General features: G+C 49.1%; 1 protein-coding gene across 5 annotated transcripts in view; it reads left to right on the forward strand.

Annotated features, from left to right (window-relative positions):
- The first annotated feature begins 277 nt into the window (after positions 1 to 277).
- COL26A1 (collagen type XXVI alpha 1 chain) overlaps positions 278 to 25,230 on the forward strand; it is a 158,595-nt gene continuing 133,642 nt past the window's right edge. Inside the window, exon 1 of one of the 5 annotated variants that reach the window (XM_087815581.1) lies at positions 278 to 821. In XM_087815581.1, the coding sequence (XP_087671707.1) occupies positions 664 to 821 (158 nt within the window). In that variant the 5' untranslated portion in view covers positions 278 to 663. The remainder of the gene's footprint in view (positions 822 to 25,230) is intronic. The other 4 variants (XM_087815580.1, XM_087815579.1, XM_087815578.1 and 1 more) reach the window with 4 other exon arrangements.

The following is a 25,230-nucleotide window of genomic DNA, read 5'->3' on the forward strand; positions in this document are numbered from 1 at the left end:
TGAGAGCTTCCCTCATCCCCAGCTACTTCTCCCCTCGCAGAGACAGCTTTGGAGGTCAGGGCGGGAGGTGAAAGGGGGAGACTGGGTGTGCAATGGCTTGGTCCAAAGAGTCCTGGACAAGAAGCGTGTATTTTTCTGGCTTAATGTTTTTGAGCCTCAGTTTCCACCTCTGAAAAATGGGGAGAGCCTAATAAAGAGAGCAATGTTGTGGGGATTTAAACAACTCTGCCTGGTGAAATTGCCAGGCAAGGCGTGGGTGCTCCACAAGCGTTTGCGGACTCGGAGAGGGTTTGGTTAGGAAGGTTCTAAACATTGTGTGTGTGCGCGACCCAGGCGCACGCTTGCGGCTTCTGGGACCCCCAACGGAGTTCGAAACTCAACTCTGCGTCCACTGCCGCCTCCTCCGCCCCGGACTGCGGAGGGTTAATGAGAAAGCCCCACGCCCCCTTTGACGGCGAAGAGCCCACCTCGCTGAATTAGAAAAGGCGGCCCCGGAGAGGCGTGGGCGCCCCCCAGCCACTTTCGGCTCGGACCCGGGCTCCGCTCGCTCGCCGGCTCCCTCGCTCTCCTCCGGGCCGGGGCAGCGGGCTCGGTCCCGGGGCTGGTGCGCTCCCCACCGTCCTCCGGCCCGGGACTCCGGGTCCCCGCAGGCGGCCGCGCAAGATGAAGCTGGCTCTCCTCCTGCCCTGGGCGTGCTGCTGCCTCTGCGGGTCGGCGCTGGCCACCGGCTTTCTCTACCCCTTTCCGGCCGCAGCCCTGCAGCAGCACGGCTACCCCGAGCCGGGCGCCGGCTCCCCGGGCAGCGGCTACGGGGGCCGCCGGTGAGTAGCGAGGCCGGCGGGCCTGGGGCAAGGGCTGGAGGAGGCTGGGAGCTCGGGGCGGTCGAGGACGGGGGCTGGAGACGAGGGTGGTCTGGGGCTGGGGATAGGGGCAGTGGGGGCTGGGGGCGCCAGGCGGTCGGGGACTGGGGGCTGGGGACGAGGGGTGGTTGGGGGCTGGGGATAGGACAGTGGGGGCTGGGGGCGCGGGCCGAGGGACTAAAGGTGCGGGGCCCACCCTCTCTCCTCTTTTCCTTGCTCTCCCAACCTTCTCCCCTTTGGCTCCCGGCTTGGAGCGGAGGTGGCCGAAACCCGCGGCGGGGCGCGGGGAGGCGACGGAGGCGGGGTGGGGTTGGGCGGCGCAGTCCCCGGGCGGTCCCGGCTCACGTGGCGCCGCCGCGCTCACCTGCGCGCCCGCGGCTTTGTGTTGGGCAGCAGGTTCCCGGGTTTCCGAGGCCGTGCGTCCGGGTCCCCCGCCTCTCCTGTCGGCTGCCCAGGGACACCGGAGGGGCAATTCTGTCCGGTATTTGGTCTGGGTCCGCGGAGGAGCCTCGGCTGCGGCTCCCCAGCCACCTGGAGACGCGGAGCCTGCTCGGATCGGATGGACCCGCGGTGGGTCTGAGAAGCAGCCGGGTCGCCGAGCCCGCGGCTCCCGGGCCCGCGGCTCCCTCCTCCTGCGCCGGCAGGTGGCGCCCTGGCCACTCCAGCGAAGGCTGAGGCAGCGTCGCCGCGCTCGGCGGTCGAGTTCCCCTAGAAAACGCGTAACGCGCAAGTAAAAGCTGCCAAACACCTTATTTCTGCAACCCGCTCGAAATGAGCTTTTCCGCATTTAGTAATTATTACGACTCACACGACTGTAGTAGCTCTCTAGAACACACAACCTGCATTCCTACCATCCATCTCTTTTGATCCTAAAACCCTTCCAGCGATAACTATTAGGGTATTACTTTTCCTTTAACAGAGAAAACTGAGGGCCGGAGAGGGGCCCCCAATTCAGTGGCGACTCAGGACTGACCTCCAGTACGCTTTCCCCAAATCCCGTGCTTTCTGGCACTGTTCTGGTTATTGCTATGGAGAAAGGCAAGAGACAGACTCCGGGCCTTTTCTCCTTGTATTGACCAAACCTGGGAGGGCGACCAAGTTGAATTCTGGCAATGTCTTATAGGAAGGAGACAGGGATATTTTGTGCTGGGAAGAACATACACTTAATGGTTGGATAAAGCGAGACTCAGAAAAGCTTATAAAAGTGCTTCTGGAAAACTTTGCATGCTATTTTATTTCCCCCATTATGTTTGGAAATACTTACCCAAAGCTTCTGTTCTCCAAACACCCTCAGTAGTGTGGCCTCTGCACAATTCCGTATGAGAATAGTCTGAAAAATAAGCTTTTCAAGTTGCAGAATGATATGTATAGCATGATCTCATTTATGAAAAAAAATTCTGATCTATGTCTAGGTATATAAGTGCCTGGAAAAAAAGTTTGTAGGAAACCATTTTCCATGGTTACCTATATGGAGAGACCTGGGGCTGGGGTTGGGGAGGGCAGAGAGTAAAAGAGAACTTCCATTTTTTTCCTTTGCCTATGTCCTGTTTGCATGTTTTACAAGGAGTGTATATTCATACCTTACTTTATAATTAAAAAATGTGGGAAGGAAAACCCCCAGGCTCCTGTAGCTTGGAATACGCACTCTGAGAGGAGCTAAGGGTGATGTCCATGAAGGGAGTTAGGGAATGGAGATGGGGGTTCTGGTGTTCCGTGGGCTGGAACTTGGGGACCGCTGCAGGAACTTGGAAGGAATTGTTTTAGCACAAATAAAAAGAGACCGAAACAAATGTGCTAATCTTCCAGAACTCTTTCCATCAGATTGGGAGCAGGGAGAAGGTGTAATTAGGCTCAGGGAGGATCTGGATGAATTTGTGGAAAATAGATTCCTGAATAGGATACTAGGAGGTGTTAAGGGGACTTGGAGAAGGTTTCAAATGTTTGAGATTGATGCTCCAGAGCATAACTGAGCCCTTCCATGCAAAGCCCAGTGTGGGCATTGCAGGCTTGAGCTGGCCTGGTAACCCATTAGCTATCAGTCACAGGTGGCCCATGTCCTTGAAATTCAAGAGCCCCAGAAGATGCAGCTTGGGGACAGTGTTTGGCATGGTGCCCTTCACAGCTTTGGCTTTGTGTGTGTTTATAGTGGCTTGGTCTCAGTTGACAGGCAAAGCAACAGAGTTGTTTTTTGACAAACAGTCTTCCTTTATTTCATGGTATTGTTCCTGTTGGTATCTGATTTTTGGACGTGGTGTGTTCTTATCATCTCTCCCTCCCTCTCCCTCCCTTTCACTCTGCATGTGTCTACCCTCCTAGCCAGGAGTCTGGCTCTGAAATGTGTTCGGGGCATCTTGCCTTACCCAGGAATGCTCTGCTCTGGTCATCTCCACCAGAAGCCCTTTGTTTAAGCTATTTTGGCAAAAAGAAGGGGACTCCAATTCCTTGGAGGGCTGTTTCCAGTAGAATCTTGCAGAGCAGACCTTAGCCTGTGTGGTTCAGTTGGTTGGGCGTTGTCCTGCACACCAGAAGGTTGCCAGTTTGATTCCCATGCAGGGCACATCCCTGGGTTGCAGGCTTGATCCTCAGTGTGTGGGAGGGTGGTGCAAGGGGCAGCCGATTGATGTTCCACTCTCACATCAATATTTCTCTTTCTCTCTCTCTAAAATGCAATAAAAAACTCACATATATATATATTTTAAAAAGAATCCTGCAGAGCTGTTCAGATGCCAAATAAAAGCTGAAGGGGAATGGAACATTAATTGACTGGAGGGCTGCACTAAGAACCGAGTCCCCAAATTCCCTCCCCAGTGCCCTAGTTCTTCCATTCTACTCCAGTAAAGACAATACATTTGTGACACTCTTTAAAGTATGCAAATCTCACTCACTTCCCTTCCTCCCTCCCACAGATTTTTATTAAGGATCTCATCTGTTGTCTCCTCACCTCATATCCTACCTGAAAAGGGCCAAAATAGCAGCAGGCGATCAGGGCTCAGGACTCAAGGAATAAGACCAGAGAAGGGCCTGTATTCCATTAGTGGAGCACATTTCCCAGCTGGAGGAGGGAGAAGTTTTAATTTGAACAAAAGAGGAAGTTTTAATATTAATTCTTAGAGAGTGTTCTGATTATGAGAAATCAGAAGAGCTGTGGGACCTGCTGGATTTCAGCAGAGAAGGGAATGAATATGTCCAAAGAACGGGTTCGTGGGCCAGGGGACAAAGGACAGTGTTTGCTTTTTGCTTCTCGCCTGAAGAATGATACTCATTCCATAAACCACTTACTTCTTTCTATACAGGGCCTGAGGCCCAAGGACAAGTGGAAATCACATGCTGTAGGGCTAAATAGGCTATGCATCAAGCTAATGGTGGTTAAATGAGTAGGTGAAGCAAGTTCTGCCCTCCAGCCTCCGTGAGTATACCTTCACAATGACCTACCTGGAGGCCAGGTTCAAATGAGAAATTCTTAGATGCCTTAGAATTCTGCTCTGCAAGATGTCGGTGGGGAGGCTGGCCTTGGCCCATCATCTACCCTGGATTTCTCTCATACTGAGGGTTATGCACGGGCCTAGGATCCCTTAACCTGCATGTCCACGTTCAGTCCATACCCCTTAGCCTAGAAGCGGGCATACTGGCTGTGGGTCTGGTCTGGAAGGATGGCCTGGGAGAAGTGGCCCTGGGCTTGGGCTTGGGACCACTTGGGCAGGGAACCTGAGCCCTCAGAGCAGGGTCTAGAAGGAGGCAGGGGATTGGGTAGGTACTTCCTCTTAGCCCCACAGACTCGGCATTTCACGGCGGGAGTGTGTGTGTCACAGTGAGAGGAGGCAAGAGCAGGGTCCTCTCAAGTGTAGGGCTCAGGGCAGGGCCTTTTTGTGGGTCTGAGGGCCACTGCTCCTCTCACCACAGTGGGGTGGGGGTTTCTGACTCTGCCTCTAATTAATAGTGTGAACTTGCACACATTCCTTAAACTCCCTGAGCCCATTTACTGGCTCACTGGCTGCTCCTGCAGGTCATCCAGGTATACTGGCTGCTCTCGCTGAGATCACACTTCTCATGCTGCTGATGCTAATGAATAAGTGACAGTTTCTCCTCAACCCTCAGCAGGTGAGGGTTTGGCCCATCCCTCTCCTTTATTTGAGTGAACCTGTCATTCTTACCACACCATTTGAGGCTGCCTACTCCCTCCCTTCCCCTCCCCATTCTGCCATTATTTTGGGCACCCAGATGTTCAGGTGTGTGGCTCACCAAAGCCCAGTGTCAAGAATCATCTCAGAAATCCCACAATGTTTGGTCATTGCTCCCTCTTGTCATGTGTTGATGATTTTTGTCTACATCATTATTTCATTAAGGGTTGCAAAATGGTTCTATTCTAATTCTGACATTTCTTTTTCATTTAATTACTGGGATACTTGTATAAAGAATTTTATGTTTATCTACTATTTGTAGGTAGCTATGTTTTGAATTAGTTTTTGGTTTATCTTTTCATTGTTTCTTTTTGCAGATGTAAGGGTGTGTGTGTGTGTGTGTGTGTGTGTCTTCCTCCCTGCTGTATACGGAGGTGGTGTACTAGTTACACTGTCCCGCACTTGGCCTTTTTTTTTTTTTTTTGCTTTATAATGTGTTATGGAGACTGTTCTATATCAGGACAGGTACCTTCTGCATTCATATTTTTTTGTCAATTTAAAAATCTGTGGTTAAAATACATGTAACAAAATTTACCATCTTAATCATCTTTAAGTGTACAGTTCAGTGGTATTAAACACACTTATAGTGTTGTGCATCCGTCAGCACCATCCATGTCCAGAACTGGGCCCCCAGAGCTGGGTCTAGAAGGTCTAGAAGGAGGCAGGGGATTGGGTGGGTTCTTCCTCTTGGCCCCACAGACTCGTCATTTCACGAGGGGGGTCACAGTGAGAGGAGGCCCCCACTGTGACTGTCTCCTGCATTCATTTTCACAGCTCCATAGTTCTGTGGGCTGTGAACGACTACGGTTTACACAGCTCGCCCCCTACTGAGAGACATCGTGTTGTTCTAACCTTTTGTGTTGCATACGATGCCACGTTATGTGTTGTTGTGCATTATTCATTTAATATTTTTGCCAATGAATCTTTAGGATACATTTTTAAAAAGTGTGAGTGGAAAGGTAAATGCATACATAGTTTTGTTAGTGTCAAATCACCCACTGGAGGAGATCTATCATTTTCCATTCCCATCAGCAATTTTTCCTAGGAGGTATATTTTGGAGAAGCCATTTAATGCTGCCGGGTCCAAATGACTTTGCAGGGATGACTGTAGACTTCCCTGGCCTTTCCGACCTGCAAGTGTGGGACACCCCTAATATTTGTGGGGCCTGGGGCTAGGGTACAAATGAAGGCCCACATACTATATGTGTGAATATTTAAAAGTTATAAATCAAGCTTACAAACTGTTAAAATATATTCTATCATTAACTTTGACAAACACATCCTCCTAATGACCCAGGGGACCAGGTTCACGGTTACAACTCCTGGTTTCCTTGAATTTTGTGCTAGACTCAGTGGCTCAGGGAGAGTCACCCTTCACTTTCCTCTTTGTTTCACCTTGCCCCTGGTGCACACACATTGTGGACACTTTATCCCCAGTCCAGGCTCCTCCCCTCACCCTAACAGCTGCCACTTGGCCATACCTTGGGCTCAGCTGTTTCGGGAGGGAATTCCAGGCCCCTGGGTACCTACACTTGGTCTACAAGGGGGCTGTGGGCCTTGGGGGTTATGTCCCCTTGACCCCATAGTCTCTGTGCCCTGTGGGGAGGGGTATGGCTGGAGGGGGGCCAGAGTGGGGCTCCTCTTGCCAAGGTTTAAGGCAGTCTGTGTAAATGTCACCTATGGGGACATGTGGAGTGGGACATGTGCACCCCAAATCCTCACAAGTTGAATGACCTTTTCCCAAATGTCCCTGGTCATAAAGGCTGCATCACAGTGACCCAGTTAAGTTGTCTGTGTTCAAATGTTTCCTTCCTGTATCTTCTCAGCCTTAACTGCTCTTCACCCCCTGGTAAACTGTGAGTACCAATGATAGGCAGTGAGTGCCAATGGTACACTGTGAGTGCCAGTGGGACATCACTCACCTGCTTGTTTTTGGGTCCAGCCCAGGGCTCAAACCAGAGTCGGGCTCTGCCAGCTGTGTTGAGTGAAACAAATCGCATCCACCAAGGACCCACTGAGGCCGTGAATATAGAGCTGATATGGGTCCTACCAAGGGTCACTTTGCTGTCCCTGTGGCATCAGTCACACAGTGGCCCTGGATGGACAGACCTCTTTTAGAAATGACCCGGCGCACCAGGAAGGAAGGCTCCAGGGCTGCTCAGGGAAACTTGCTTCTGTTCTTTTCAAAACACGGCTGTATTCTGGCCCGATGTTCAGGATTTTTACCCATTTTCAGATGATTCTAAGAAGCAATGGCAAGGAATCCAAAGCCTCTTTCTGTTTTCCATTCAGGAACTCTCTGGCAAGTCAGCTTTGGAAAGGGTTTGATCCCTGACAGGATGACACTGCTGCATTGGGACTCGTCCCTCCCCTTCTCTCCTCTCCCACTTCTCCTGCTTCCCTCTCTGTCCCTCCCTTGCGGTCTCCCTCCTCCCTTCAGGTCTCCCCAGGCAGGGCCATTTGACCAGCGCAGAGGCCAGGGCCTGGTGCTAAGCAGGGTCCCATGCTTGGGGTTTAATGCTTTGCGCTCACCATTTTGAAATTCTCAAAACTCTTTATCTTTTTTAAAAAATATGTTTTTATTGATTTCTTTTAGAGTAAGAGGAAGAGAGGGAGAGAGAGAAACATTGATGTGAGAGAGAAACGTCAGTTGGTTGCCTCCCATACCCACCCTGACTGGGGAGCAAATCCAAGACCTGGGTATGTGTACTGACTGGGAATCAAACTGGCGACCTTTCTGTGCACGGGATTATGCTCAACCAACTGAGCCACCCGGTCAGGGCCATACTCTTATTTTTAAATGTGTGCTTTGTGCCCTACTTTGTTTGGCTCAGTGGTTAGAGCGTTGGCCTGCGGACTGAAGGGTCCCGGGTTCAATTCTGGCCAAGGGCATGTATCTCGGTTGAGGCAGCCAATCTATGTGTCTCTCTCATATAGATGTTTCTATCTCCCTCTCTCTCCCTTCCTTTCTTTCGGAAAAACACTGGAAAAAATATCCTCTGATGAGGATTAAAAAAAAAGAATATGTGCTTTGTAAGTGAAATCTCATGGGACAATGGAGCATACTCGGGGACTTGATTCTCAGCCTGTGCCATGTCCCAGCTCTCACCACTTCCTATCATTTCTCCTGCCCCCTCCTCAGGAGGATTCTCAGCTGCTTGGCCTCCATCCTCTGGCACCTCAAGTCCACCTGGCGTCCCCCTTTCTACTCCTTCCCAGTGACCACTGCCACCCTCTGCTTCTGGCTAGAACTTGGGTGTGGGCTCAGGGAGGGCTGGGATTGGGTGCACGTACCCTGTGACATCCCGGAGTAGAACTTGGTGGCTGCAGTCCCTGCCTTGGCCTGGCATTGCCACAGAGTGTTTAGCGGGGTGACCCAGCAAGGGAGAGCCTCTTGCCACCCTGGTTCCCACTGTGTCTTGAGGCAGAGATGGCAGCATGCTTGAGGGTTGCCTGTCCGCTGTAGGATAGCGGGCCCTTGGGAAGGGCCTGGCCTGACTTCTCTGCCCCCTGCAGGGCACTGAGCTTCAGTCCCATGCGTGGCTGGTGGGAAGGGTTGCACATGTGTGTGCTTGCACACCTTGGAGTTGCAGGGAGGGTTGCAAGGGTGCCTGTGAGGGTCTGCACTTGTCTCACCTGTATCCCCGTGCCCTAGGGAGCACACGTGAAACAGAACACAAATGACAGGTCAAGAGAGAGAGAGACCTAAGAAGCAAGGGGAAAAGCTATGTAGTTTCGTACTTTTTTTGTTGTTTTGTTAATTCTCACCTGAGGATATTTTTTCCATTGCTTTTCAGGGAGAGTGGAAAGGAGAGATGGAGGGGGGGAGAGACGGAGGAGTGAGAGAGAGCGATACATCGATGTGAGAGAGACACATCGATTGGTTGCCTCCCGCACTCATCTGGACCAGGGCTGGGGATTGAACCTACAACCCAGGTACATGCCCTTAACTGGGAATTGAACCTGCCACCCTTCAGTGTGGGGGGTAGAGAGGGTTGAGGTGTGTGTGTGGGGGGGGCTGACGCTCTAACCACTGAGCCACATGGGCCAGGACAGTTTAGTACTTTCAGTGGCACATTTCACCAGCTTTTCAAACGAGAGGCCCTGCATTTTATTTTGCACTGCGCTCCACAAATTATTTAGCTGGTCTTGATCCCATGCTTTAGGAGCAGTATCCCCTAAGCAGCAGAGTGCTGATGGACTTATCAGGATCAACTGGGGAGATAAAAGAATTGGATATCTAGGCCTATCCATGACTCAGGAAGTCTAGGGCCTGGAGATGTGTTTTAATGGCCTCCCAGGTGCTTTTTGGGTGCAGCCAGGTTTAGGAAGCACTGCGTAGAGAATGGAGTTTTTTTGAGATTATTTCATCATGACCCATAATAAGAAATACCTTTTATATGGTGACTGAGGACGCCTGCCTTCGCATGCATACTACACATCTGAAACAAGTTTCACAAAATAATGCTTACTGTTACCATATGTGATACTCCCTTTTTTATTGTATTCTCTCTAGTTCATAAAAAAGTGCTTGCCAAGACTCAGAAAACTGATTCCACAGCCCCTCTGGGCTAAGACCTGCAGTGGGAGACCCTACTCCCTGGGGGAGTGCAGGGGTCTCTTCGCCTCCCATGCTTTCCAGTTTGTCCTCCTGGCCTTCCAGACTCTGTCTGACTCTCAAGTCTCTTTCTTGTCGTTTCAGTGGAGCTAAGGTGCCTGGTGTGTCCCTTCCTCACCCCAATGCCTCTCCCATTCCTGGGCTCCACCCTCTCCTGGAGCAGCCTTCCTTCAGGAAGTCTTCCGGACCTCTGCTCCGTTCACCTCTCTGTGAGCAGCTCCCTGTGCCTCTTGTGTCTGTGATTGTTTGCGGTGTGAGTACTGAGAACTCACTTCCTACTTTCCCTCCCCACAGATAGAGTCATTTCTCCTACCTGTTTATGCCCCAGCATGGCCCTGACTGGTCTACCTGGGACATGAGTGCTCCAACCTTCACTGCCCATCACCCACCCCTGCCTCTTGGGAATGTGAGCTTATCCAGGCCAGGCATTTAACCACCCATCCATCACCAGACCCACAGTAGGCAGGCTAGAGCTGGGGACTCAAACAGGAGGGCAGTTACCCTGATGCCTTACTTTCAAGAAGTTACTATTGAGCACCTACTATGTACTTGGCCCTGGGGGTAGTGAGATGACGGGTAATCAGACCCAGCCTCTGGCCTTGATGAACTCAGAGACTGGTTGGGAAAGGCAGACCCATGAACCACCGTGGAATTTTCTGTGACACAAATGCGTGTGAAGTGGGGTGTGCAGGCAAGGGGCATGCATGTAAGCAAGTACTTGTCCAGGAGAGTTGGGGTATGTGTGAATTTGAGTGTCTTTGTACCTCAGCTTTCTCCTCTGTAAAATGGGGTGATCATAGTATTTACTTCATTAAGTTGTCCTAGGGCTTAAATGAATTAATAAAGTGGTTAGGAAAACATGTAGTCAACACTACTAGGGCTAGTGATGTGTAGTGTGCTACTGTGCCTCGCAAAGGTTGGGAGGTTTCACAATATGGGAGGTCACAGATGGGGTTCCAGACTCCATACTTTGGGAAATACTGGCCTAGTGGATCCCCAGAGGAGTCATGTTTTAAGTGAGTCTTGTAGGATGAGCAGGGTGTGCTCAGCAGTCACAGGGGAGTGCATTTTGGGTGGACAGAACAGCCATGTAAGGGCAGGGAGGCGCAACAGTGCCTGGCATGTGGTTAGTGCAGTTGAGTTTAGAATGACTGGACCATGGGCCCTGGATGGGTACTCAGTTGATTAGAGTGTTGTCCCGATGCGCCAAGGTTACGGGTTTGATCTCCAATCAAGGCACATATAAGAAGCAACCAATGAACGTATAAATAAGTGGAACACAAATCAATGTTTCTCTCCTTCTTGCTCAAAAAAAAAAAAAATGACTGGACCATGGGCTGCAGGCAGGCGGGTGGGGGCAGGGCAGGCTGGACCTTTGGAGCCTGTACACAAAGCCCCTTTTCTGCCACCCTAAGGAGCTTGGGCTTTATGTTGAGTCAGGATCATAGTGGGACTGGTGCCAGCTTTGCTGGTGCAGGGAGATGGGGCAAAGGAGGAAGAGCCAGAGGAGGGAAGCCAGTTAACAGTGCGAGAGACCCGAAGCTGGCCAGAGACAGTGGGGGTGGAGCAACAGGGAGAGGAGTGCTTAGTCTGTGCAGCTGGCAGCCCCTGGCCCCTGTGGACCAGATAGACGGGGCAAGTTGCAGACGGGTTTCTGGCCCTTGCCAGGGCTCGGGGGATGCTGGGACCCAGCTGCTTTGCTCCTTGGAACGTCGCAAGGACTGCAGTGTTTCTCAGCTTTGAAAAGGCAGCACGGCCTGGTGTTCACGCACTCTGCGTTTTTGTAAGATACTTGTGTTTTTCCTCCATGGGGTTTTGTAGCCTAATTTTAGTATCTAGCACTCGGCTTGCACATATCAGGTATTCTGTGGCTGCTTGTTGAATGGATGAATGAACAAATGCCTTGCTCTCTCTCCTCTGGGGAACCGAGGCTGTGGTCTCTGGCCCCATACAGGCCTGTCGATCTGAGGGGTCCTGGAGAAGGGTCCTTGTCTGTGCTTTGTCTCCACCAGGCCAGCTCTGGAAGCCACGTTTAGAAGAGCCAGGGACGCCACCCGCTTTAGGGATTCCTGCTCTTTCCTTTGAAGTAGGAATAGGTGGAAAAGGGGGAGTTTTCCTGAAGATCGCACGGAATGGCCTTTTCCTAAGGCCCCGCGGTTTTCTGAATCTCCTCTCTCTTCATCTCTCTCCTCTCCTCCAGCCCAGCTTGTCTGTTATTTTAAAATCCATTCCCAGAGAAACAATTCCTATGGCAATAAGAACACCACTGCAGGCTTCTCTTGGCTTGCACTGGTCCGACACTTCATTGCCGCTTCGAGAGTGTGTGAGCTGGACCCCGACCAACTCTGCCTGGGGCAGGGGAATAGAGTAACAATAACTAACTGTTGGAGGATTTTTGGGAATCCTGCAGCCGATCCTATGGAAGTAGACACACGGCACACTGTTCTCTCTGAGGAGTCAGGGGTCTCAGCCTTTCTTGCCTGGTCTTCCTTTTCTCGCCTCCCAGAAACCAGGGTCTAGATGTTTCTCTTTGGTGGCCTGTATGAGACCACCTTGAAAGGAGCTGGACCCAGTCCAGGTTAATTCTGTAACACTCAGAGAGAGAGGTGTGGGCTCCCACCACCCGCGCCTCGCTGTCTGCCCCACCCCCAGCTGCCTCCAGAGTGCTCTGCAAGAGGTCAGAGCTGGCCAGGCTGCCTGCTGACCTTCTCCAGCTCCCCCTACCTGGACGAACATCCGGAGCTTGTTCCGTTAGGTGTTAACGGGAGTTACGAGAAGAAGCTTGCGAACCAAGTTCAAGAGTTTCCTTAATAAAGAGGGAGGGTGTGAAGAGCAGGCTTCCTGGGTCTGAATCCCTGCTCTTGGTGACCCTGATCCAGTCATCTGACCTTTCTGTGCCTCAGTGTCCCCATCTGTAAAAGGGAGCGATCCTAGTACTTACTTCATCAGGTCATTCTGGGGCTTAAAGGAGTTATTGTTAATGAAGTGCTTAGAACAATATCTAGTAAAAACTATGCAGCCTCTTGAAATGATAGAGGCTTTCTCAGAACGGGCAGTGTACTGACGGGCCTTGCAAAGCCTGGGAAATGGGGCGTTTCATAGCCATCTGAGGCCACCAGATCCTTTTCTGGGAGTGTTTCCTTAAGATGGTGTTCTAGACGATGTGCTCTGGGAAACTGTGGCTTAGTGAGTCAAGGTTAAATGCCTCAGCAGTTATCGTGCCCTTTACCCTGCAGGAGCTGATCCAAAGCGCTTTCCCTAGGGTCATTTCCAACCTCACCCTGTAGTCGCCCACCCTGCTGCTTTGGGGGAGCCAGAGAAATATAGAAGCCAGGGTGCTGCTGGATTTTCAGATTCCCTGCTCAGGTTTTCAAGACTTTGAGAGAGGGGTGGGGGGCAGGCCTAGCTTCCAGTGGAACCACAGCTCCTGGGGGGTGAGCACAGAGGGTTGCCCCAGAATTTGACGGGGGAGCAGGTTAGAGGGTCTGGAGGCCCTGAGATGCCCATAGTGAGGTCAGTGGCCGAGGAGTTCTGATGAGCTTCGTGTCCCAGGGGGCATGAGAGCCAAGGGAACCCTAAGTACTTCTGGCGTGTCTCCTGCAGCCGCCTGTCATGACTCGAAGTCAAGCCGGCACTTCCCTCCGTTGACTCGGTGCCTCATAAGTAACATGAAACTAATAGGATTGGGCTGAGATTAAATGAGGAAATGGGTTAAATATGCAGACTAATTATTACTCAGCGGTTCCTGCTCACTGGATGAAGGCCCTGCTTTACAGCTCCCTCACCCTACTTTTATCTCTGAACAAGATGGGGGGGGGGCGCCAACACTTACCGAAGGGAGTATGTGTGTGTTTAAGTTGTTTGCATCCATGACTGGCTTCAGTTTGCAGCCCAAACATTTTATGTCTTTGTTTGAAAGTATCTGGTCCTATCCCCTTCCTTGTTCTGAGAAGCCCTCAGATCCTAGCCCCAGGAGGCCCAGCAGAGGGTCTTCCTTGCTTGGAGCCATTGTGAAAGGCTAGGCTTCCCTCTTCCCCAGGGTGTAGCCTCTGGAATCAGGGCTGCTGCAGGCTGCCTGCCGATTCTGCCACCCTGCTGGCCCTAGGAGGCGCCAGGACCCGCCACACACCCAGTCGCACTTGGGAAGCCTTTAAGAGAAGGGTAGCAGTTCTTTTCTGATTTGGCTTCTGCTGTCAGTGCCCAGCCAGTTGCCTCTGGCATCTGGCATTTTTGTCATTCCTGCTCCCCTGGAAGGGCTTATCTAGGAAATCAGCACTTCCTTCTTCCTGCCTCTTTGTGATTGACTTGGCCACACGGCTGATTCTAGGCAGATGCTCTGGCTCTCAGAGGTCTCAGCCTGCCTGGGCACCCCTGTTTCTGGGGTGATGAAATCCTGGGCCTCTAACGGGTTTGCCAGGCTCTTCCTCTCTTGTCCCACAGCTGATGATAATAATTAGCTCAGTCCCTGAAACTCTTCATGCAAGAGCTCTGAACATGTGGGCCTCCCTGGAGAGGCAGCTGAGCAGGCGGGGGAGACCCCTACATCAGGCGCCTGGAGGGAGTTTTATCCTGGCTCCTGTCTCTGGGTTCTCTGCTCACCACCAAGGTTGCCTTTTAACCTCAGGCGGCTTCCTGCCTTGACCAGTCTTTGTTTTCTCTTGGGCTAACTAACTTCTGCTCAAAGCTCAGAGATCAGCTTAAACATCATATCTTCAGGGAAACTTTTGCTGTCCCCCAAGGTAAGGTCAGACCCCTTTTTTACATGCCCTCAGAGCTTGCTCTCTGACTTAGAAGCTCATAATGACTGTAAGTCAAATCCTATAATTAATTGATTGATGGTTAGTTATCTACCCCGAGGTTGTAAGTTCTCTGAGGGCAGGGATCCCATCTGTCTTATTTGGTGCTATATCTCTAGGCTATTGCAGAAAGTTCCCTGGAAAGGAATAATCACCTTGTTTTTTACTGTTTTTTGTTTTTTTAAATCCTCACCTGAGGTTATTTTTTCCATTACTTTTGAGAGAGAGAGAGAGAAACATCTATATGAGAGAGATACATCAACTGATTGATGTGTCTGCAACTAAGGTACGTGCCCTTGACTGGTTTCGAACCTGAAATCCTTCATTCCTTAGGTTGATGCTTTAAGCAAACTGGCTAAGGCAGGAATAACCACTTTGTAAGCTGTATTAGTTTTGTATTGCTGCTGTAACAAATAACCATAAGCTTCATGGCTTGAAACAACACAAATTAATTATCTTACAGTTCTCCAGGTCAAAAGTCCAAATTGGCTCTCACTGGGTTGAAAGGTATTCAAAGGACCGATCCTTCTGGAGGCTCCAAGGGAGAGTCCCTTTCCTTGCTTTTTCCAGCTTCTAGAAGCTGCTGGCATTCCTTGACTTATAGCTCATTCCTTCATCTTCAAATGGCATCTTCCAGTCTCTTTTTCCAACATTTCCTTTTTCTCTGACCCTGATCCTTCTGCTCACCATCTTATAAGGACCCTTGTGATTAGGTTGAGCCCATGTAGATAATCTAGGATCATCTCACCTTAAGATCCTTAATTTAATCACAGCTGCAAAGTCCCTTTTCTCATGTAAGAAAACATATTCACAGGTTCCAGGGATTAGGATGAAGACATCTTTGGGGGTGATTATTTAGCCTACCACACAAACAGAAATGAAAAGGGAAAGCTACATCAGATAGTTGAGGCCTTGGAGAGTTAGATTGATCCCAGATTTCAAGCAGTATTAGGACTGACAGTGGCTTTGAGCATCAAAAACCTATTAAGACAGCCTTGTGTGAAGAATCATGATAAACACATGGCTTTCCCATTCAGGTTTTTACATAAAAGTAGGCTCCGAGGTAGGAATTTAACTTTAGTTTTTTCCCAACCTTCCCTCACATTTATAATGAATAATCTATTCTTTCCCAATAATTTAAAACACCACTTTAATCACATTCTAAATTTCCCTGTGGACATGGTCCTTTTTCTGAACTCTCAATTTTATTTGGTGCCAAAACCACACTATTTTAATTACTCTACCTTTATCGTATGTTTCCTTAGCTGATAGAGCAATTTCCCCTTCACTGCTCATCTTTATCAAAATAAATTTAGCTGTTTTTGTACACTTTTGGGGGTGCATGCATTTTAGAATGATCTCTTCTAGTTCTATCAAACATGCCATTGGGGTTTTGATTTAGGTTGTGTTGACTTAATGGATGAATAGGATTCAGTGTTTATAATATCGTGTGTTTTTCAGGAACAAGATATGCTCCATTTATCCAGATCTTGTTAGATTTTCTTAGGCATTTTATAGTTTTTTTCACTGTCGTGAATGCGATCCTTTTGTTCTTTGACGTTTGTAAATGTTTATGTCTGGCAAATAGGAAAGCTGTTGACCTGGAGCATGTTGATCTTATATCCAGCTACCTTCATGCATTAAAAAAATTATTTTAATAGTTTTTCAGGTGATTCTTGAAGGTTTTTGTGTGTCTATTGGTCTGTGTGTGTGTGTGTGTGTGTGTGTGTGTGTGTGTGTGTGTGTGTGCGCACGCTCATGTTGGTCACTGTGTAAGTCAAAACTTTGGCTGAGCTGGAAGGAAGGGGCTTCACATTTCTTACAAAGGATGGCAGAGGAGGAGGGCTCTGAGGAGAGAGAAAGAGGTACTGGAAAGTGAATGGTAGTTTGATTCCACTTACAGTCATCATCTCTCCTCCTTTCTTCCTCCCTGTTCACTCTGAAGAGGGGGGCAGATGTGTGGGTCCAGGACATGGTTAAAATAGGGTGATATCTTTGCCTCACTTCTTGATTTATAGATAGGGCATTTTTTTTGGCATCAGAGGACCCTGGATTCACCTACCTTTCTCTCCCCTACCTGTCCCCAGTTATTAAATCAAGTGCCAAATAATGGACTGTGGTTTCTAGACTCTTTGTAGGGCCAGTAATTTTGATCTGAGGCTAAATCGTTTCTGCCATTATTGCCCATGTGCCCCTCTCTCCTCCTGCCATCAGCAATAACTTATTTTTCCTGAAAACAGCTCTGGACTAGACCATGAGCTGTCAGTTTCTGTTTGGTCTTTCTCTTTCTCCTCGGGGGTCTGAGTGCTGAACTTGAGGGTGGGGAGTGTGAGCTTCCTTCCTCCCCAGCTCAGCTTGTCCTATGCTGGGAAATGCAGTTGAAATGAAAACCAAGGGCCATCTTGACTGGCAGAGCCAAACACATGAAGCTGTGTCCCTCCACAAAGGTGTCCTCGGTGAGTGGTGTCCCAACTAAACCACAGATGGCCCAAAGGATTCCTAAGACTGAGAACAGTGTTTCAGACAGACATGATGAACTTCTATAGACTGATGCTAGTTGTATCTTGGTCCAGGTGTTAGCTGTCCATATGGGGCTGACCATATGGGCTGACACTGATTCTTCTGTGCCTGTTGGTGTGCATGTTGGGGAATCATAGGGGCAGTTAAGACTGAGTCACAGCTGTGTCCTAGAAAATACAGAGGGCCCAAATCACGAGTGCATGGAATCTTGGGACACCCTAGCAGGGAAGCTTCTGGGATCAGGGATTGTCTTCCTTGGTCATCTCTATGTCCCTGGTATCTGCCAATATAGAACCAGAATTATGTTTATGCTGGGTGGGTATCTGCCAGCTGTGTGTAGGTTGGTGGATAAGTTTATAAAGGCTCAGCTAAGTTGAGGTGTGGTGGCTGGGCCTGATAACAGATCTCATACTCAGAACTTTGGAGTCAGGCACATCTACGTTAGAAACTCGGCTCTACCTCTAGCTGTGGGCAAGTTACTGTTAACATGCACCTGTTTACACATCTGTAAGATGGGGCTAATCAAAGCAACTTCCTGTGGGAGCGTTAGTGAGCCATTTAAATCAATGCTGTGTGTTGCACTTGGAATCCAGTGTGAACAGTGGTTCCTGCAGTTGGTTGTGCTGTGTTCTGGATTGTGTGGCACCTGGCCGAGTGTCTGCCATGAGCCACTTCCCCCTAGTCCTGTCTTGGCTTGCTTTGTTCTTGTTTTCTGCTCTTGCTCTGCCACTGGGCTGCATGCCCCTGGGGTCAGGAGCCCCATTCTAGATGGCTTTGTCTGCCATGGCAGGTAACCCAGGGCCAAGCATCGATTGTGGGCTAAAACAATCTCTTATTGATTCAACCACAATAGGACCAACTGGGACACCACTGTGTTCCTTCTCAGTCCAAGAAGTCCAAGTTGCTCAGGAGCTCATGAGCCTGGAGTTGCATTCTAACCTGGAATGAACCAGGGAGTGAACAGGGAGCCCAGTGGACCCTGATGTGGTGGTGTGAAGGCCCAGGCAATTGCATGAGCAAGGGTTTTGGCAGGAAAGCCCAGTTTTCTGCCTGGTCATTGGCAGGGAGGTGGTAATGCTGGAAGTCATCTGCTTGTTGGCCTGGAGCAGCTGCACGTGGGGACAGCTGTCTCAGCTTCGGACATAGGATCTGCCCTGAGATTAATAACAGAGCCCGTGGGGAGCAGAGAGGGGCTTGGGTTACCGCGCCAGGAAATTCGCCTGCCCTGCTGACAGTGGGTGGGTAGTCTGCAGGATGGATGGCTCCAGGGCCTGGGGGTGTCTGGGCAAGGCAGCTCACCACTGGTGGAGCCAGATTCACCCCCTTGGGATGCAAGCCGACCCTCCCAAGAGCTGCTTTCTTTCCGCTGGACCTGAAACCAGCAGGAGCTGATCTCCAAGAGTTGGGAATGGAAACCAAATGTTGGTGTCAGGTAGAGAAAGCTGATGGAAGCCCGCGGCCCAGCAGGCCTAGGAGTGGTGGAGGCTCCGGCTCCGATGGCCAGTCCAGATGTTTAGGTGAAAGGGGCCTGACATATTTTCTTAAAAAAAGAAAAAAAGGTTTCTTTTTTATTTATTATAGATCACTTGGGAAATATGGAAAAGTTAAAAGAAAGAAATCATTTATAATTTCATTTTGTAAGTTTTAACTTTTGTATTCTTTTTATTGTGGTAAAATACACATAATGTAAAATTTACCATCTTAACCACTTTTAAGCATACAGTTCAGTGGCATTAAGTACATTCACATTGTTGTGCAACCATCACCGGCGTCCATCCCCAGGCTCTTTTAATCTTTCAAAACAGAAACTCTGTCCCCATTAAGCCCTAATGCCCCGTTCCCCTCCCCCAGCCCCTGGCACCCACCATTCTACTCTCTGTCTCTAATTTGACTACTCTCGGTACTTCATATAAGTGGAATCATATAGTATTTTTCCTTTGGTGACTGGCTTATTTCACATGGCATAATGTCCATGGGTTCATCCACGTTGTGGCATGTGTCAGAATTTCCTAGTTGTGAGGCTGAATACTATTCCAGCGTGTGGACAGACCACGTTTTGTTTATCCGTTCATCTGTCAGTGGGCACCTGAGTTTCTTGTACTTTCTGGCTATTAGGAATAATGCTGCTGTGAACATGGGTGTACAAATATCTCTTTGTGTCCCTGCTTTCAATTCTTTTGGGTATATATACCCAGAAATGGAATTGCTAGATCACTGGGTAATTCTATTTTTAATTTTTTGAGGAACCACCATACTGGTTTTCACAGCGGCTGCACCATTTTACATTCACCATGAACAGCAAAAAGCGTTCCAGTTTCTCACATCCTTGCTAACACTTATTTTCTGATTTTTTTTGGATAGTAGCCATCCTCATGGGTATGAAGTGGTATCACTGTGGTTTTGATTTGCATTTCTCCAATGATTCTTAATGTTAAGCGTCTTTTCATGTGTTTATTGGTCATTTGTATATCATCTTTGGGGAAATTTCTATTCAAGTCCTGTGCTCATTTTTTTCTTAAAATTGATTTCTAGAGACAGGAAGGGAGAGGGAGAGAGAAACATTGATGTGAGTGAAACACACTGATCGGCTGCCTCCTGCCTGCCCCCCACTGGGAATCGAGCCTGCAACCTGGGCGTGTGCCCTGACCAGGAATCACACCCGCAACCTTGGTGTATTGGGACAAAGCTCTAACCAACCGAGCTACCCGGCCAGGGCAGGAAGCTTTTGCCCTATGTTTTCTTCTATGATTTGCCCTAAGAGTTTTATTCTTTCAGAACATATGTTTAGGTCTTTGATCCAGTTTGAGTTAATTTTTGTATATGGTGTAAGATAAAGGTTCAGTTTGATTCTTTTACATGTGGATATCCAATTTTTTCAACACCATTTGTTGAAAAGACTATCCATTTCCTGTAATTCCATTTTTGAGAGTCATATTTCCTTTGTTTTTTGTTCTTTGCTTGCTTATCTAGCTATTTATGTGTCTTTATCTATCATCTATCTATCTATCTATCTATCTATCTATCTATCTATCTCTCTCTCTCTCTCTCTCTCTCTCTCTCTCTCTCTCTCTCTCTCTCTATCTATCTATCATCTATCTATCTATCTATCTATCTATCTATCTATCTATCTATCTATCTATCTATCTATCTATCTATCATCTATCTATATCTATCATCATTTTGCAGAGTTGAGATCACACAGGATATATGAAGAAGGAAGGTCAGTATATTTAGTTTTGAGTCCTGCCTTTTAACACATTTTCCCAGAAACCTCAATGAAGTGGTCTTCGTTCATTCTATAGATGTTCTAGATGCCCACAGTTTATGAGGGACTGTGTCAGTTGTTGAGTGTGCAGAAATGATTCAGAAGGGGCCACTGGCCTTCAAAGTCTGACAGAGGAGAATAAATGAACAGTTATCACAGGAGGTCTGGAGTCACAAAGATCTGGACAAAGGGACATGGAATAGAGGCAAGAGCCGTGTGGTACCCAGGAAAGCTGGGGAGGCTTCCCAAAGGGGGTGACATTTGAGGTGGCCCTCGAAGAAGAGGCAGAGAAGGGGAAGGCTGAGAACAGGGAGTGTGCATAGGCTCAACAAGGAGGTGAGAGAGAGCCCTGCATGGCTTGGTCCTGGGTTCTGAAAACAAGAGGCGGGCAACAAGGATGGAGGTGAGTGTGAGCCATGCAGTGGAGGGCATGACCTGCCCGGTGGAGAAGCTGTGGTTCATCCTGGGGACCACAAGGATTGCATTGACGCCTGGAAGGACAGGAGGAACACGGGCCACCAGATGTGATGCCCAGTCACGGGTGCAAACAACTGAGGACAAAAGCAAGGGACAAATAAGTAAAAGTATGAGTGACTGCTTTCTTCAGGAAACTGAGGCACTCTTCCTTCCCCCAGAGCAGGTCTGTAATTTCAAGGGGCCCTGGAGTGAGGTCTTTGTCTGCAATTTGTTCCACCAGATCAGCTTTCCAGAAGCCACTTTAAAGAAGCCACGGAGGCCACCAGCTTTAGGGGTCTTGCTTCTTGCTTTGAAGTGGGAGTGGGTGGAGAAAAGGAAGTTTTCCAGAAAATTTCTTGAGATAGCCTCAATGTAAATATCTGGTACAGTCTCAGGGATTGGGAACCACTTCTCTGAGGCTGGGGAGTTGAGGGCCCACTGCAGGGGGCTGTGCAGCCCGCCAGGCTATGCGGGGAGGGGGTCTTGCTGATGAGCCTCCACAGACCCCACCCCCAGCTCTGCACCCCTTTCTCCTCCCCATGTGGCTTCACGGCTCCCTCAGGAGAGGATTCCCCCTCCTCAGGTCTCCTCTTTGGCCTGTGCCCTTTGCCCCCACCCTGCCTCTCAGACTGACCTGCTAATGAAAGCCTTCTGTGCGGAGGTCAACACAGCCTGGCTGTGGTAACAGAGGCTTCATGGGGGACAGGGCAGAGGAAGGAAAGGGGGGAAGGGGAGGGCCCCAGCCCTCAGAGCAGGAGCAGATGGTGAAGAAAAACATGGGCTTGTTTGTCTCTCTGGGGGTCCAGTTCTAGTACAAGATGGAAGTTTCTTTGGTCTCTGGAGTTTGCTTACACACAGCACATGTGGGAGTGTGTGTGGGGGTGTGGGTCACCCCCGTTTTTGTGGAAGTGCTGAGGCCTGATGGGGATTCTGGTTGTTGTTTACCTTCCCAAGGGCCTGACTTTGGGGTGTGAATTCAACCAGGGCAGAGCTGTGACACACCCCCGTGCGCTGGATCTGCTGGGTGTGTGGCCGTGAAGGGTCCTCGGCAGTGGTAGTGTGTCAGTGATAGTTGGACCTAGGAGATTTCAGGAGGAAAGGAGTCTTCCTCTTCCTTGTCAGTCCTTTCATTCTTCTCCATGATTTTCCAGGGGAGGGAGGGATCTCTGCATTTGGAACCAGTTTTAGAGGCTTTTCACATTCTGCAGGCTTCAGGTGGGGGATTAATGCTAACCGTCAGAGTTCTAGGCTGACCCCTGGAGCTCGGGCTTGTTCTTCATTTTAGGGGCAGGTCTTGCCCCATCCTCACCTTGGGGAAAAACACTGCGAGGCAAAGAGGGACTTGTGCAAGGTCATGTAGCTGGGGTGTGGCTGAGCCAGAGCTGAAATCTGGGTTTTCTGGCTTCATATCCTGCATCTTCTGCTCATTCAGCTTAAGGTCTGTATTTGGATTGATGTGGTGGCAGGGTGTAGTAGAATATAGTGTATTCATAGAAAATGTGAGGTATAGATATTTATTATAGTTCCCAAGAGGAAGGGCAGGCTGAGCCACACAGGATCACCTGGGGAAGCACCAGGGTCTATTAGTGGGGAGTTAAGGGGGGTGGGGTTGGGGTGGAACCAAGAGCCTTTGTTGTGGTTTTTGAAGGGAGGAGCAGGTGAGTGAGGGGAAGCAGGTTTAGGGTTGACTAGTATGAGTAATTTCTGTGGGCTCTGGGCTATGAAGGCTGTCCCTAATTGTCTGGTACCTGGTCCTGGAGTTCTAAGTGTGAGAACTCCATAAAGGGGGTGGTTGGGGTGGGGACTCTGGATTCATTGGTTTGTATTTGAAGAGTGTGACCTGGGAGCAGGACTGGGGAAGGGAGGGCAATGAGGGAGCAGGAGGCCAAGGCAAGGTGACCCAGGTTGTCCAGAACAAAGAGTGTCTGGTGTGTGCATGTAGGTGTTAGAGCATCAGGTTTATAGAAACTAGAAACACGGCTAATACACAGGGTCCTATATGTGCCCATCTCTGTGTGTTGCCAGCTCAGGAGCAAGTGCAGGTGTGGCTATTGGGGATGGAGGAGCCACTGTTGAGGTAAGGGCACACATTATCTCTACACCCCATTTTGACTTAGTAATTAATTATTTAACTAATTTTTTGTTTAATATCAGTGTTTTCTGTTAGACTATGAGCTTCTGAGCGTAGAGACCACGTCTGTGCTGCTCACTCCAGTGCTTGGAACATCCTAGATGTCTAATGACAATGGCACACACTTACTTGGTGGTTACTATGTGCCAAGTGGTATTCTAAGTGTGTTAGGTATATTATTAACTCATTTATTCCTCAAAAATTAACCCACAGATTAGGTGCTATCATTATCCGCAATCTAAGGGGAAACTGAGAAACAGGGAGGTTAAACAGCTTGTCCCTGGTCACACAGCTAATAGGGGCAGAGTCAGGATTTGAACCCAGGCTGTCCATGTCTGCCTATTACTACTGTGACCTCTTAGTGCTTGAGAATGGTGGATGAGCGCTAAGGGATACACAGATGAGGATGTCGTGGTCCACCCAGTTGGGGGAGGGCCATATGCACCCATGTCTGCACCCGGGCGGTGGGGGTGTATTCTAGGAGTAAAGCAGAGCAGCGTGGGAGCAGAGAGGCAGGTGGAGAGGGTACAGTCAGGGGAGGTGGGCCTGAGGCAGGAGGATTTAAGCAGCTGGGGAAGGAAGTCATTTCAGGCAGAGGGGTGACAAGTTGCTGTGGGTTTCCAGGCAGAGCTGAGATGGAGGAGGTGGGTGCAGGGACGGGAAGGGTTCTCCAGGTTGGTGGAAACAGCAGGAGCAGAGGTACCCTGCGGGCAGGCAGAGGGTCTGGTACGTTTGAGCCATGTGCACCCACCTGCATCCCACCAGTAGGTACCTCTTTGCACAGTTTCTTTTTGCATCCGTTGTTTTGAAACACATGCTCTCTGTATTAACTAGGGACCAGGTTTCCAAAACTGTGGTGACCTCTGGGAGCTCTGAAAGGGTGATGGAGGTTTCTGACCCAGTTCCCATTGTCTGAACTGTGCCTCCCTCCACAGGCCCAGTGTGACCACCTTCCGGCTGTGTGTCCTGGGACCAGCCATGTGTGGGAGGCAGAATAGCAACCCCGAGGATATCCACATCCTAATCCCCAAGCCTGCGACTATGTTACCTTATGTGATAACATCACTTTGCAGATGTTATTAAATAAAAATGTTGAGATGGGAGATTATTCTGAATTATCCCAATGGACACACCCTAATCCTAGGGTATTTATGAGAGGGAGGCAGGAGGGTCAGAATGAGTAGATGTGACAATGGAAGTGAGAGGTTGGAGTGATGTGAGGAAGCGCCTCTAGCCAAGGAATGCAGGCGGCCTCCAGGAGGTGGAAAAGACAAGGAACAGGATCTCCCTGAGAGCCTAGGGAGGGAACTGGTCCTGCCAATACTGTGACTTTGGCCAGTGAGACTGATTTAGACTTCTGACCTCCAGAACTATAAGATAATAAATACTTGTCATTTTACATCACAAAGTTGGAGGTACTTTGTTACAGCAGCAATAACTGTTGCTGAAACTTTATGCCACAATAAAGCAGGTTTCTGCCCATCAACAGATGACCTGATAAAGCAAATGTGGTATTTACATGCAAAGGAATATTATTCAACCTTAAAAAAGAAAGAAATCCTGCCATTTGTGACAACATGGGTGAACCTGGAGGACAGTATACTAAGGATACAGAAGGACAAATATTATATGATTCCAGTTATATGAGGAATCTAAAATAGCCAAACTCATAGGAACAGAGTGGAGTGTGGTTACCATTCTGGGAAGCGCTAGTCAAAGGGTACAGAGTTCGGTTAGACAAGATGAGTAAGACCTGGAGATCTACTGTACAGCTAGGGCCTGTAGTTAGTACTGAATTGTACACTTAAACATTTGCTAAGAGGAAGATCTTATGTTAAGTGTTCTTATAACAAAAATTAACGACGACAAATAGAGGAGACTTTTGGAAGTGGCGTATATGTTTATGGCATAGACTGTGGTGATGGTTTCACAAGTGTGTACTTATCTCCAAACTTATCAAGTTGTATCCATTAACCCGCAGCTGTTTGTATGTCAAACGTCCCTCAATAAAGTGGCTTAGAAAAAAAAGTAGGTTTTCAGTCTTCACTGTCATATGGTTCCAAGTGTCCTGTTGTGAGGTCTCTTCTGGAGGGGAGAAAACCTTATCCTGAGGAATTTTAACCAAAAGCTCAGCCATCCCACCACAGGACTGATTAAAAGAAACCTTCTTAGAAGGGAAACTGCAAGTCATTAGTTTTCAGCTTTTTCATGTGTGACCATTGGGTGGCCTGATTCAGAGCATTCTGCAGCTTGCGATGGATTTAATTTTCTGTTTTGATCCCACAGTGAAACCATAAAAAAATAGAAGCGCATTGGCTGGGCCCTCTCTAGGCGGCAGTGCCCCTGGGACCCTTCAAGGTTTGGGAAGCCCATCTTCTGAGTTGCCCTCTGGGAATCTCCTGTCTG

Source organism: Miniopterus natalensis, chromosome 3, assembly GCF_054644295.1.
Source record: "Miniopterus natalensis isolate mMinNat1 chromosome 3, mMinNat1.hap1, whole genome shotgun sequence".
NCBI lineage: Eukaryota > Metazoa > Chordata > Mammalia > Chiroptera > Miniopteridae > Miniopterus > Miniopterus natalensis.